The 15142-nt window shown below is 33.8% G+C and overlaps 1 protein-coding gene across 1 annotated transcript in view; it reads right to left on the reverse strand.

The window, feature by feature from the left end:
• Positions 1–1205: 1205 nt before the first annotated feature.
• Positions 1206–15142, reverse strand: part of LOC137640978 (protein phosphatase 1 regulatory subunit SDS22 homolog) — a 19176-nt gene continuing 5239 nt past the window's right edge. Inside the window, exon 2 of the mRNA XM_068373433.1 lies at positions 1206–1750. Coding sequence (XP_068229534.1) covers positions 1206–1750 — 545 coding nt within the window. The remainder of the gene's footprint in view (positions 1751–15142) is intronic.

The raw sequence follows: 15142 nt of genomic DNA on the forward strand, positions 1-15142 counted from the left end.
AGATGAGAGTTTGCAGCTAAAGACCAGACATGAGAACAAAACTCTAAAACAAGGTAGAATGAAAGAATTGAAACACTCCTTCAAGGTAGATTCATCATCAAAAATCTTGAAACGCTCTCTCAATAAGCCATTCTTTTCATGTTCAGTTGAAGAAGAAACAGAACGAAGCTATTTCTCAAAAGTAAATTTGCAATCAAGGATCACACCTAAAATTTTTAAAGCTTTATATAGTTAACCATTATCAATGCAGAGATTTGGAAGATGAGGAGCCACTTCCTGCAAATTACTATTTTGTGACTTTTATTTCGAAATAAGGAGAGTTTAGACTTGGTAGAGAGAGAGAGAGAGAGAGAGAGAGAGAGAGAGAGAGAGAGAGAGAGAGAGAGAGAGAGAGAGAGAGAGAGAGAGAGAGAGAGCAACTTGTAAACGCCCTAGTTATACTCAAAGTAGTCACCTAATCATTCTTGGATCCTTCATTTAGGAAGAATGAAAATTGTAGTAAATTTGGTAGTAATGATGAATTCAGTCCATTTGTAGTTGTTCTCCATAGGTCTGAATCATGCTGGATGCTGTGTGGAAATCAGGAAAAGGGATAAATGAGCATAAACAGCGAGAGAGATGAAAGAGTTCCCATTTATTTGAAATAGAAACAGAATTAGCTGGTGAACAAGTAAAAAGAATCGATACAATTCTCATAAGGTTGCAAGTAAAATTGAACTAGTTGCTTCTCTTTAGGGTTGTGGTGGCCGAAGTGGTAACGTTCCTGACTGGTGAACACCAGACTGGGTTTACAGTCCCGCTCAAACTCGTTAGTTTCACTTGGTCGCTGCACCCTAACTATCCTCGTGAGCTAAGGATGAGGGTTTCGGGGGAGCCTCTACGTCTATCAGCTGAGTCATCAGCAGCCATTGCCGGGCCTTCCTTGGTCCTAGCTTGGGTGGAGAGGTGTTTGGGCGCTGATCATATGTATATATGGTCAGTCTTTAGGGCATTGTCCTGCTTGGTAGGGCAATGTCACTGTCCCTTGCCACTGCCATTCACGGTTGGTCTTTAAACTTATTTATATATATATATATATATATATATATATATATATATATATATATATATATATATATATATATATATATATATATATATATATATATATATATATATATATATATATATATAAAACTATCGGGCAATATTGTGACCCAGCACCACTAAAGTAAGAGCCCTATGCCTCCTTCAATCTTAAAGACGTCAATAGACTCTATATGAGTAATTTCCAGGACATCCAAAGACTCTATATGAGTAATTTCCAGGACATCCAAAGGCTCTATATGAGTAATTTCCAGGACATCCAAAGGCTCTATATGAGTAATTTCCAGGACATCCAAAGGCTCTATATGAGTAATTTCCAGGACATCCAAAGACTCTATATGAGTAATTTCCAGGACATCCAAAGGCTCTATATGAGTAATTTCCAGGACATCCAAAGACTCTATATGAGTAATTTCCAGGACATCCAAAGGCTCTATATGAGTAATTTCCAGGACATCCAAAGACTCTATATGAGTAATTTCCAGGACATCCAAAGACTCTATATGAGTAATTTCCAGGACATCCAAAGGCTCTATATGAGTAATTTCCAGGACATCCAAAGGCTCTATATGAGTAATTTCCAGGACATCCAAAGACTCTATATGAGTAATTTCCAGGACATCCAAAGGCTCTATATGAGTAATTTCCAGGACATCCAAAGACTCTATATGAGTAATTTCCAGGACATCCAAAGACTCTATATGAGTAATTTCCAGGACATCCAAAGTGTCCCACAGCGGATCTTCATGATCCCCGTTTTTTTTTTTTTTTTTTTTTTTTTTTTTTTTTTTTTTTTTTTTTTTTTTTTTTTTTTATACCCACCAGTATTTTTCTTGTTATTCCTTCTCTTGTTTCGTTTCCCGAGAGTCTAATTGGCATCCTGTCCTCCTCAAGATTATCCAAAAGACGAATACCGTTAATGGAACTTCTACAAAATAAATAGAAATTTCAAGAGAAGAGTAAAGCGTGATTATATCCTACAGTGGATATATATATATATATATATATATATATATATATATATATATATATATATATATATATATATATATATATATATATATATATATATATACATATATATATATATATATATATATATATATATATATATGTATATATATATATATATATATATATATATATATATATATATATATATATAATGTAATCGTGAATCAATTTTCTTTTTTTAAGGTATATCTAAAGGTAATAATGTATCAGGGAGACGAAATTTAGACATTATTCTTTATAAAGTTGGTTTTGAAGACTTTTGCACTTTCCCAGAAAATGTTAGAACAAGTTAAAGAGGAATATTGCTATCCTTTTATTTAATTCATTTACAGTATCTACTAACATCCTTAAAGGACATTTCTCTATAGGTAAGATTTATTCAAATATACATCAACACTGAATGATATAGACCAGTTACCAACCCATGGTGCTTTTCCCATACCAATGGATCGAAGAAAAGTGGTGGATGGCCTAATATTGTCTTAGGCTTGTTAACAGTTACATTTTGCTTTTAAAACGGCCAATTGCTCCTAGAAATCCAAGCGACGTTCCTGTCTTCCCTGTACTGTCTTTGCAAAGGTATAAACCGGCAATCCAGTGTCTCCAAAACTTTGAACAGATAAAAAAAAAAAACTCTTCCCACACTCATTAAAGCCCTAAAGAATATTTTCATTATTGAGAGAGAGAGAGAGAGAGAGAGAGAGAGAGAGAGAGAGAGAGAGAGAGAGAGATTTTGCATTAATGACATCAAAATAGTTACAGAGCAAATGCTAATGTCTTCTACGGGCGACTAAAACAATTGTCTCGCTTGATGTGGAAGACTTGGGAGGTCCACCTATCAACCTTCATACACTTCTGCAATTTCTCTTGATAAGGGTCCATGCTGCCATATACCCGGTATGATCTAATTCTTGTCTAACTGCCCACTCAACTAAAATTGTAATTGTAACCAAAAGTTTCGTAGCACGCTCAAAATAAACAAAAAGCATTCTTAAATAGTTGTATAAAAATCATACACTATCACGTATAAACTTGTTTGGCTAACCTAGCAACTAAGTTTTTGAATAAATCAATGTAATGGTGAGTTGTGTTTTCAAGCAGCTCGAGGGCCAAATACCATATATACATATGATCATTAGGGTCCACGTTTATAATCCTATTGAGAATGATATGGTTAATCTTTTTGAAAATATCGCCGATGAATAACATGGAAGGAGAAAGAAAGCACTGGACCATGAAAGATATGTACTTGCCAAAGGGCCCCGAATTCCTTACCACAGGAGTTAGAAAACTATCAGATAAGATCCAAGAAAGTAGACTGAGGTGGTATGGTCATGTCATGAGAAGAGATGAACAGTATATTGGAGGAGAGTGATGGAAATGGAGGTACAGGGAACGAGAAGGAGAGGGAGACCAAAGCGAAGTTGGGTGGACTGTATCAAGGATGACCTTCGATCAAAGGGATTAACCGGTGATGAAGTGTGGGACAGAGCTAGATGGAGAAAGCTGGCCAGAAACATCGACACCACATAGAAGTGGGAAAAGATGCAGACAAAGAAGAAGAAGAAGAAGAAGAAAGGGCCCCGAATTCCAAAAATCACACGTGATATTTAGAATATCATCACATCCCTAAAACTAACCTGTTTTATGTACTGAACGGCAATTTTAAGTGTTCGGTTGAATAGAGGAATGTTAAAACATGAGACCGTTGGAAAGTACTCTGATGTTTATTTGTTATCATCGTTACCCTGGCTGCTGTTTAGCCAGCCCTCCGTGACTAGACTTTGTTAATTCGCTTTATCGATTTCCGTCGCCATATTAATCAAGAACTGGGATGGCACCTTGCGTTATTGTAGGTGATTATAGAAATTATAGGTTGTTGTTTCGAACGCTTGAAATAAAGTCTTCAAAAACTTTGGAAAATAATGAACTACAGCGGAAGGAATTGTTCACATTGTGCTAAAAGCAGGAAAAATAGCATTTAAGCGTTTTATAATATAAAGAATCATATAGGAATCTTTTGACTGAATAGGTTTAAAAGAGATTTGAAAAGCACCACCGTTATTTTCAAAAACAAATGAATTTAAAAACGTTCAATGACATTTTAAGGTTAATATCAACATTGAAATTAATATTATGAAGCCTGGAGTAAACTAAATAGTTTATTATTTGATAACATAAGTAAATATTGCGCTAGACAACTACATTTGTTCTAAAGATCTGGGTTTTGACATTTCAGGGCATAATTACTAGGTATCAAAGTATCATGGCCTGGTAACAGATGTGTCCTACCTCAAGTCAGTCATGAAGAGGAAGTCGCTATAAGGACACCGGTTAGATCACCTGCAGAAGAGGGTCCTGCTGAAGAGACAACTGCTTCTCTTGCAGAGAGCTCAAGTCATATCAAAATAACATCTCCTCTCGAGTATATTAGTCAGCAACCCAAAACTCCCAGTAAGAGATTGCTTTAAACTACAATACACTTCATCGACCGAGATCAAAACATTTGTTGTATTATTCCTTCTGCGTGAATCCAGGCTTTCGTCACATCAGCATCATGGGGTAAAATTTGGGAAATTCTCGAAGTGAAGTTTATTTTTCTCACGACGATTTTCCCATATTTCCCATCAATCCAAAACGCATCAAATCACATCTATTGTGTCTTTCTACATTTTTCATCATTCAGAATTTCTCAAGTTTTCCATTAAACGTCTCTCTCTCTCTCTCTCTCTCTCTCTCTCTCTCTCTCTCTCTCTCTCTCTCTCTCTCTGAAAAACGAGTAGTTCTACAATTTAGATATGCAAATGAAAATCTTGTGGTGGCCTGTTGGTAACGACCTTGCCTGGTGATCACTAGACTGGTGTTCAAATCCCTCTCAAACTCGTTATTTCCTTTGGTCGCTGCAACATCACCATCCTTGTGAGCTAATGAGGGGGTGTTGGTTGGAGGAGCCTATACCCCTAGCCCTCCCTGGTCCTAGCTTGGGTGGAGAGGGGCTTGGGGCGCTGATCATATGTATATGTATGGTCAGTCTCTAGGGCATTGTCCTGCTTGATAGGGCAATGTCACTGACCCTTGCCTCAGTCACTCACGATGGCCCTTTGAATCTTTAAAAAAATAATTATTAGCCTTATTAAGGGGAATCTAAAGGAATTCAATGGTGGAATTTAAATAAAAAGCTAAATTCACTGTTGTGGTGTAGGGACTAAGGCTGTGAAGTTCTGTGTGATGTTTTATGATCCCGTTCTCGTTACAGTTTTTTTTTTGTATTTTGATGGAAGTAAAAAAGACGTCGATGTATTTTTTCTAGTTTTATTGTATTTCATTAACTACGACAAATGTATGCGACCTGTCAAAATGACAGCTAAATAATTGAATAGATATACACACACGTACAGGCACCTCCCTTCTCACCAGGGTATGACTACTTCTTCTTCCCCCCACCCGAAGGACAAGGAGAACTGACGTGAGCAGAAAGATATATATATATATATATATATATATATATATATATATATATATATATATATATATATATAAATATATATATATATACATACATATACTTATATATACATATATATATATATGTATATATATCTATCTATCTATATATATATATATATATATATATATATATATATATATATGCTGTATATATATATAGATCTATATATATATATATATATATATATATATATATATAAATATATATATATATATAAATATATATATATATATATATATATATATATATATATATATATCTATATATATTTATATATATATATAAATATATATTTATACATATATATGGATATATATATAAAATATATATATATATATATATATATATATATATATATATATATATATACATATATATATATATATATATATTTATATATATATTTATAAACATATATATATATTTATATTTATATATATATATATATATATATATATATATATATATATATATATATATATATATATATAAACGTATACATATGTTTATATATATTTGTATATATGTATACATATATATATATATATATATATATATATATATATATATAAATATATATATATATATATATATATATATATATATATATATATATATATATATATATAATATATATATATATGTATATATATATATATGTATATATATACACTGTATATATGTATATGAATATATATATATATATATATATATGTATTTATATATTTATAATATATATGTATATATATATATATATTTATATATATATATTCATATCTATCTATCTATCTATCTATCTATCTATCTATCTATATATATATATATATATATATATATATATATATATATATATATATATATAGTCTGATTATGTTAACGAATGTCTTGGGTTTTTAGAATGTTTATTGTTTTGGATAGTTCCCCTAATCATATTTTATCTCTCTTGAATTACCCTTATTTTCAATATTATCTATATTAGGTTTTTAGTCTTTTCTGATAGCTTTCCTTGATCTTATCCAGGAACTTTTCCACCGATCTCTTGGGCTGATTCCAATATAGATTTTGGTAGATTACTGTTCATTCCTTCTTAACATGCTTACATTTCATCGTGTAGCCGGGAGTCCCTATTTTGCACTGTTAAACTCTTATTACAAGATTGTTTATTTTCTCTCTTTGAATTAGTTTTTCTTTATCTTATCTTAGATCTAAACAACTTTGTATCTCACCATTCTATGGTCGCTTAATTTTAACATGTTTAGTAGACTTACATCTTTAACTAAGTTAACTATTTCCCTGAGAATAATATCTATTTCGTTTTTCGTTTCTCCATTTTGGCTTTTCCATATACATTTTCTATGGTTTTTTTTTTCTTATAAAAAACAGGTGTTCATGCTTTTAAGATAGTGTCTTTCAGCAAATTCTACTAAAGGGAGGAAGAAGAATCAGACTGATGAAAAGAAGACTTGGAACAGAGTACTTATAGATGTTCGCTTAAAAGGATGCAAAAGTAGTGATAGCAATTGCATAGGATATCTATACAAGGCTATACTATAAGTCGTGATATAAGAAATGACTTTGCCAATAGAAATAATGAAACAGCTGAGCTGTTACATTTGATAGGAGAAGTAAAGAGAGCATTAAAAAGCATGAAAAGAGGTAAACCAGTAGGAGAAAATGGCCTATTATTTGATTTGACATTAGATGGAGGAGATTTCATAATAGTCAAATTTTTACACAAAATGTCTCCAATAAAGTTTTACACCTAAAACCTGGAAATTATACTAATTAAAAAAAAAAATAAAGGGAGATACAAAAGACCTGAAAGCTTACCGCCCAATAAGTTTCCTCTCCACAATATATGAAATATTTGCAAAGATCATACTAGTTTAAATAGAAAGATAGCTAGACTTTAATCAACCAAGAGAGCAGATAGGCTTTAGAAGTGGGTATTCAACTACTGACCATATCCATGTAATTAACCAGCTGAAGGAAAAATCAATAGAGTATAACAAACCACTATGTATAGGATTTATAGACGATGAGAAAGCTTTTGATTCTATCAAAACTTCAGCAGTAATGAAATTCCTTCAAAGACAAGAAATAGAAGAATCTTATGTTAGAACACTTGATGATATCTTTACAGGAAGTAGAGCAATCCTAGAATTACATAAAGATAGTGAGAAAATTCCCATTCAAAAGATGCTTTTAAGAATTTAGATTGGGAAAATATAGGAATTGATATTAATGTGAAATACCTTAACATCTTCAGATTTGCACATGATATAGATGTGTTTAGTGAATCATGAAAGGAATTGCAGGTGCTAGAAGATTCGAAAAGAGAAAAAAAGAATTGCAGGACTGAAAATAAATATAAGTAAAGCTAAGATAATGTTCAATGAAAATGCTGAGAATTAAGAAATAAGGTTTATGGATGAACCTCTAGACTCTAGAGGTTCATCCATAAACCTTATTACTATCTGTCCTAAGTACGTATATTCATTAACAATCTCTAGAGTCTAGAGATTGTTAATGAATATACGTACTTAGGACAGATAGTAAGCATTTCCCCTGGACACGAGACCAAAATTAAGAGAAGGAGAAGTATAGGTTGGAGAGCTTTTGGTAAACAAAATGAGATTATGAAAAGTAAAATGCCACTTTCTCTAAAGAGAAAAGTATTTAATCGGATGATCCTAACGGTTTTAACTTATGCATCAGAAACTGGGAGCCTTACTAAAGCCTTAGAACTTAAACTAGTCACAACCCAAAGGGCTATGGAAAGTATAATGATGGGAATAAAATGAAGAGACAGAAAAAGAGCAACATGGATACGAGAGCAAACTAAAGTAGAGAATGATAAATAATGAATGGATATGAAGAATAAAAGAATGCAGGTGTGGACTGGCATAGAAAGATCATAAACTGACACAAGTGGAAAGACATGTCTGAAACATTTGTTCTGCAGTGGACAAGTAACAGTTGGTGATGCTGATGATATACATATATATATATATATATATATATATATATATATATATATATATATATATATATATATATATATATATATATATATATATATATATATATATATATATAGGAAAGATACTGTGCTAATATCACGCGTCGTCAAGCTCGACTGACTAAATGACGTCATGTAAAAACATAATAGCATAAGTGATTGAACATGAACAAAAGCGAATCGGAATGAACGTAGATTATTATTATTATTATTATTATTATTATTATTATTATTATTATTATTATTATTATTATTACTATTATCATCTAAGCTATAACTCTAGTTGGAAAAGCAAGATGGGGTAAGCCCATGGGCTCCAAGGGGGAAAAATAGCCCAGCAAGGAAAGAAAACAAGGAAATAAATAAATTACAAGAAAAGTAATAGACTATCAAAATGAAATATTTTAAGGAGAGTAACTAAATTAAATTAGATCTTTCTTGTTTAAACTATAAAAACTTGAAAAAAAAAGCAAGAGGAAGAGAAATAAGATAAAACCGCGTGCCTGAGTGTACTCTAGATAGAAAAGTGTTCCAAAGTGTACCGTAGGGTAAGGACACTTTAATCCAGGACAGTGAAAGGCCATGGTACATAGGGTATGGCACTACCCAAGAATAGGGAACAACAGTTTGATTTTGGATTGTCATTCTCCTAGAAGAGCTGGATCGTCCTTCTCCTAGAAGAGCTTGATCGTCCTTCTCCTAGGAGAACTGCTTACCATAGCTAAAAGAGTCTCTTCTACCCTTAGCAAGAGGAAAGTAGCCACTGAATAATTACATTGCGGTAGTTAATCCCTTGAGCGAAGAGGAATTGTTTGGTAATCTCAGTGTTGTCAGAATAGGCCAGACTATTCGGTGTATGTGTAGGCAAAGACAAATTGAGTCGTAACCAAAGAGTGGGACCTAATGTAGTACTGGCTGGCCAGTCAAAGGACCCAATAACAGCTCTAGCTGTAGTATCTCAAAGGCTGGCTGGTGCCCTGACCAACCTACTACCTATACAAGACTAGTGTCATTACTGGATATAAACTATTAGAGTTATAATACACGTACAGATGGAATGATATTGCTCTTGATACGTGTAGCACTATAACAATATAAGTTTTATACAAAACTTACGATTCCTTTTAAGAAACATACATGACAGCTTGTCATGACCTTCAATATCGTTATCATTGCTAAGAATTTCATTCTTGACCCCGATATCCTTAATGCGTATATGAGCCCCTGAGCCCCTGAGCTTATAGCATCCTGCTTTTCCAACTAGGGTTGTAGCTTAGCAAGTAATAATAATAATAATAATAATAATAATAATGATAATAATAATAATGATAATTTTGTGCGACATAGCGCGCTATGCATTTCTTTTTATACGCCCAGACAGTCTCCAATACCGCCACTTGTGTTGCGATTTCCATTGAAATATATTCTCTGGACACAAATGTTATAATTCTATGCACATTTTTGTCATGGAATTTTCAATTTTTTTTTTTTTTTGCAGTCATTAATCTTTAGTCTGTAGGCTATCGAGTTACTTATTTCTCGTTGTAGTATTTATCTATTTCTAATTGTCATTATTGATGCCGTAGGCCTTTACACTGTGCACGTTCCAAAATCAAGGTAATGGTATTTTTTTAATAATAAATTTCATGATCACAACACATATACTAAGCCACATATACTAAGCAGATTCCTTTTGCATGCAAATATAGCTTATGTTCCCATAGTAGCTTTCCCTTCTACTTATAGATGATAGAATTAGTTTTTTTTCTTTTTATTGTCATGCGAGACTACTTAGTTCACTTAAATTTTTTTGTGATCGCTTTTACTTGTTAATTTTTTTTCTATCGTTTACACGAATTAGTTTTGACGAAACCTTCCTAGATGGAAATGGTTCATTTTATATCATGAAAATCGTTATTGAGATCTATGACCATTGTCTTGATAAATTGGTGGTAATCAGTTTTATTTATATCAATTTCTGAGTTTTCATGGTCCGAAATATTCACATGTGAGGGAATGAGTTGCAAATCCAGACACCATAAACTCATCAAGGGACAATAAGAGTTGATATCAATGATAGACCAACCGTACTCAAAATCCTATAATCCAATTTCTTTTTTTAATGAATTCTGTTATTTGCAAATATCAATATCTAAGAGAACCATATTATTATTATCCATATTATTATTATTATTATTATTATTATTATCATTATTTGCTAAGCTACAACCCTAGTTGAAAAAGCAGGATGCTATAAGCCCAGGGGCCTCAACAGGGAAAATAGCTCAGTGTGGAAAGGAAACGAAAAAAAACACATTTTAAGAAGAGCAACAACATTAAAATGAATATCTCCTATATAAACTACAAAAAACTTTAACAAAACAAGAGAAAGAGAATTAAGATAGAATAGTGTGCCCGAGTGGACTCTCAAGCAAGAGAACTCTAACCCAAGACTGTGGAGGACCATGGTACAGAGGCTATGGCACTACCTAAGATTAGAGAACAATGGTTTGATTTTGGAGTGTCCCTCGCTTAGAAGAGCTGCTTACCATAGCTAAAGAGTCTCTTCTACCCTTACAAGGAGGAAAGTGGCCACTGAACAATTGCAGTGCAGTAAGAAGAATTGTTTGGTAATCTTAGTGTTGTCAGGTGTATGAGTACATAAGAGAATATGTAAAGAATAGGCCAGACTATTCGGTGTGTGTGTGTGTGTGTGGGCAAAAGGAAAAGTGAACCGTAACCAGAGAGAAGGATCCAATATACTACTGTTTGGCCAGTCAAAAGACCCCATAACTCTCTAGCAGTCAGCCTTGGGAAAAGTTCGTCAGTGCGTGACGGTTTCTCGTTCGTGATATTTGAATCATCACTTCTTTCTGACAGTCGCTTGCAGAGGGTGGTGCTTCTCGCTTCTCAACTGCTGGCGCTTGACTCTGTTACAGAACTGCGTGCCCTTCCCGGTTCAAAGTGTTTCATTTAATCTTTGTACATCCTCAAGTCCCCCCCCCCCCCCCCACCAGTAAAGGTAAGGTTTCCTTTAATAGATACTTTAGTACATAGCTATACTACTGAAGAATTGACCAGTCTCTGTTTTCTTCCACTCTTTATAACCCGTTGAATTTTTGGGGGAAGATGAATACGCCATGTTATAGTATGACAGTCAAGTGACCTGTGGTTTTCATCTGTTCATCAACCCTTAACTGGTTAAGTATATAAAGTATGTTGGCTATTACTGACTCAGACCCCTCTTATATTTTTCATCTTAACTTTTGCCGCCATAACTTTTCACACAGGTTGAGGTCTTTTTCTTTTACAGTACTGTGCGCTCTATACATACTTTCTTTGGCCCTTCTATGTGTAACTTTCTGTATATATTTTTATGGGCAACTTCTTCATCAATACTTAGGATTTTTTTTTAATTAAAAGACAGTGATACTGAACTTTGGATATTATTATTGTTTTTTTTTTTTTTTTTTTTTTCATTTAAGTTATCTTTTCCAATTAAATGCCAGAAAGCATTTATTACTCGCCGGCCTTAGCATTCAATTCCCAAGACAGAATCATCACGTCAGCAATAAAGTCTCATTATTTCTGTTAATTTTTACATACTGATATTACATATTTATTTCCCTTCGAACGACTGTGCTGCTAATAAGTAATGAAGGTGGCTTCTTTGTGAGATTATCCTGAAAATACTGCACTGTAATTATTCAGTGGCTACTTTCCTCTTGGTAAGGGCAGAGGGGACTCTTTAGCAATGGTAAGCAGCTCTTCTAGGAGAAGGAGACTCCAAAATCAAACCATTGTTCTCTAGTCTTGGGTAGTGCCATAGCCTCTGTACCAGGGTCTTCCACTGTCTTGGGTTAGAGTTCTCTTACCTGAGGGTACACTTGGGCATACTATTCTATTAATTTCTCTTCCTCTTGTTTTGTTAAAATTTCTATAGTTTGCATAGGAGATATTTACTTTAGTTTTGTTACTGTTCTTAGAATATCTTATTTTTCATTGATTCCTTTCCTCTCTGGGCTATTTTCCCTGTTGGGGCCCCTGGGCTTATAGCATCCTGCTTTTCAAAGTAGGGTTGTAGCTTAGCAATTAGTAATAATAATAATAATAATAATAATAATAATAATAATAATAATAATGACTACATGACAGGAACTGGAATAGACTTCAAGGCTACTGTGTAGTGTTGAGCTTTATGGTGGAGAAGGCAGGACTGTTAGAATTAACTGCATTCCTAGTATTACGAAAAGGATGTTACAGTCTGAGAAGATCTGAATGCGAATTTTGAAAAATCTTATGCAAAATGCGAAAAGGACCAACAGAACGATGGTGCCAAAGATAAATATCTAGATCAAGAATCAGAAATTTTATACACCACAAGATTTTGTCAAACAAAGTAAGCTGAGAGTCAGCAGCTGAAGACCAAACAGGAGAAAAAGAGACTGACCATATCTACATGTGATCAGCCCCCAAGCCCCCTCTCCACTAAAGCTAGGACCAAGGAGTGCCAGGCAATGGCTGCTGATGACTCAGCAGATAGACCTACAGGCTTCCCCCCAAACAACCCCAGTTTTAGCTCACGTGAATGGTGAGGTTACAATGAACAAAGGAACTAACGAGTTTGGGCGGGACTCTAACCCCAGTCTAGCGATCACCAAGCAAGGACGATACCAAGAGGCCACCACAACCCTATTGTATAGTGAATCATTCCACTGTACAGAAAATTATTAATTTGCTTCCTCGTGATACCTACAAGGAATGCTTATCATAAGATTCCCTTCACTACATCAGGCACCATCATCTTGTTGACTCTCTCCCACTATCAGATATTAAGACATTTCTTCTCCAATTTACTGTATATGTCTTCCTCTCATCCGTTCTCCCAATTCTATTGAATTACATATATATATATAGATTTGACAGAGTAGGTAATCCTACTTATAGGTTTTCCCAAAACCCCCATCGTTAGCTTACAAGGATGGTGAGGGTGCAGACACGAAAGAAGCTATCGAGTTTGAGCGGGACTCGAACCCTAGTCCCGGCCTCCAGTCTGGATTAAAGTGGAATACAGGGTTACACTTCTTCTTCTTCTTCTTCTTATTATTATTATTATTATTTTTATTATTATTATTATTACTAGCTAGGCTACAACACTAGTTGGTAAAGCAAGATGCTATAAGCCCAAGGGCTCCAACCAAGAAAAATAGCCCAGCGAGGAAAGGAAATAAGGAAATAAATAAACGATATAAAAAGTAATGAACAGTTAAAATAAAATATTTTAAAAACACTACTAACATTAAATCAGACATTTCATATATAAACTATAAAAGGACTCATGTTAGTCTGTTCAACATAAGAACATTTGCTGCAAGTTTGAACTTTTGATTTTCTACTGATTCAACTACCCGATTAGGAAGATCATTCCACAACTTGGTCTCAGCTGGAATAAAACTTCTATAGTACTGTGTAGTATTGAGCCCCATGATGGAGATTGATTATCAGTTATCTGGCATCCTGACATCTAAGGTAATTGAAGCCTAATTCCCACCCCCCACCCCCATGATGGAGAAGGCCTGACTATTAGAATTAACTGCATACCTAATATTACAAACAGGATGGAACTGTCTGGGAAGATCGGAGTGTAAAGGATGGTCAGAATTATAAAAAAATCTTATGCAACATACATAATGAACTAATTGAACGACGATGCCAGAGATTAATATCTAGATCAGAAATGAGAAATTTAATAGACCGTAAGTTCCTGTTCAACAAATTAAGATGAGAATCAGCAGCTGAAGACCAGACAGGAGAACAATACTCAAATTCAAGGTAGAATGAAAGAATTAAAACACTTCTTCAGAATAGATTGATCACCGAATATCTTAAAAGACTTTCTCAATAAGCCAATTTTTTGTGCAATTGAAGAAGACGCAGACCTCATGTGTTTTCCAAAAATAAATTTGCTGTAAAAAATCGCACCTAAAATTATAAAAGTCATACAAAGTTGAAGAAACATTACCAATGCGGATGTTGAGGAGCCACCCCCCTTGACCTACTTACAAACATATTTTGAGTTTTGTTCGGATTCAACTTCATACCCCATAATTGGCACCATGCACTAATTTTAGCTAGATCTCTATATAGGGATTCACCAACCCCAGATCTACATTCAGGAGATGGAATTGATGCAAAGAGAGTAGCATCATCTGCATGGGATGTAGTCACACCTTGATGAGAGTGGGGAACCCCGAGAGGGTACACTCAGAAACCACAATTGTCGAGTTGTAGTTAGGAAACGGGGAGGGGTGAAAGGGTTGAATCTGTGTAAATATTTAGCCGTTATTTATAACGGATCTCTTATATTAGTGATAATGATAATAGTAACAGCAAGAATGATATTGATAATAATAATAATGGTGAAAATCCCATTGGTTTGTGTTCCTCGGCCCGGTTGCTTTTGGTGTTTGAACAGTGATAACCATTCTATTGATTTCCATTACTGTGACATC

Source organism: Palaemon carinicauda, chromosome 5 (genome assembly GCF_036898095.1).
Source record: "Palaemon carinicauda isolate YSFRI2023 chromosome 5, ASM3689809v2, whole genome shotgun sequence".
NCBI lineage: Eukaryota > Metazoa > Arthropoda > Malacostraca > Decapoda > Palaemonidae > Palaemon > Palaemon carinicauda.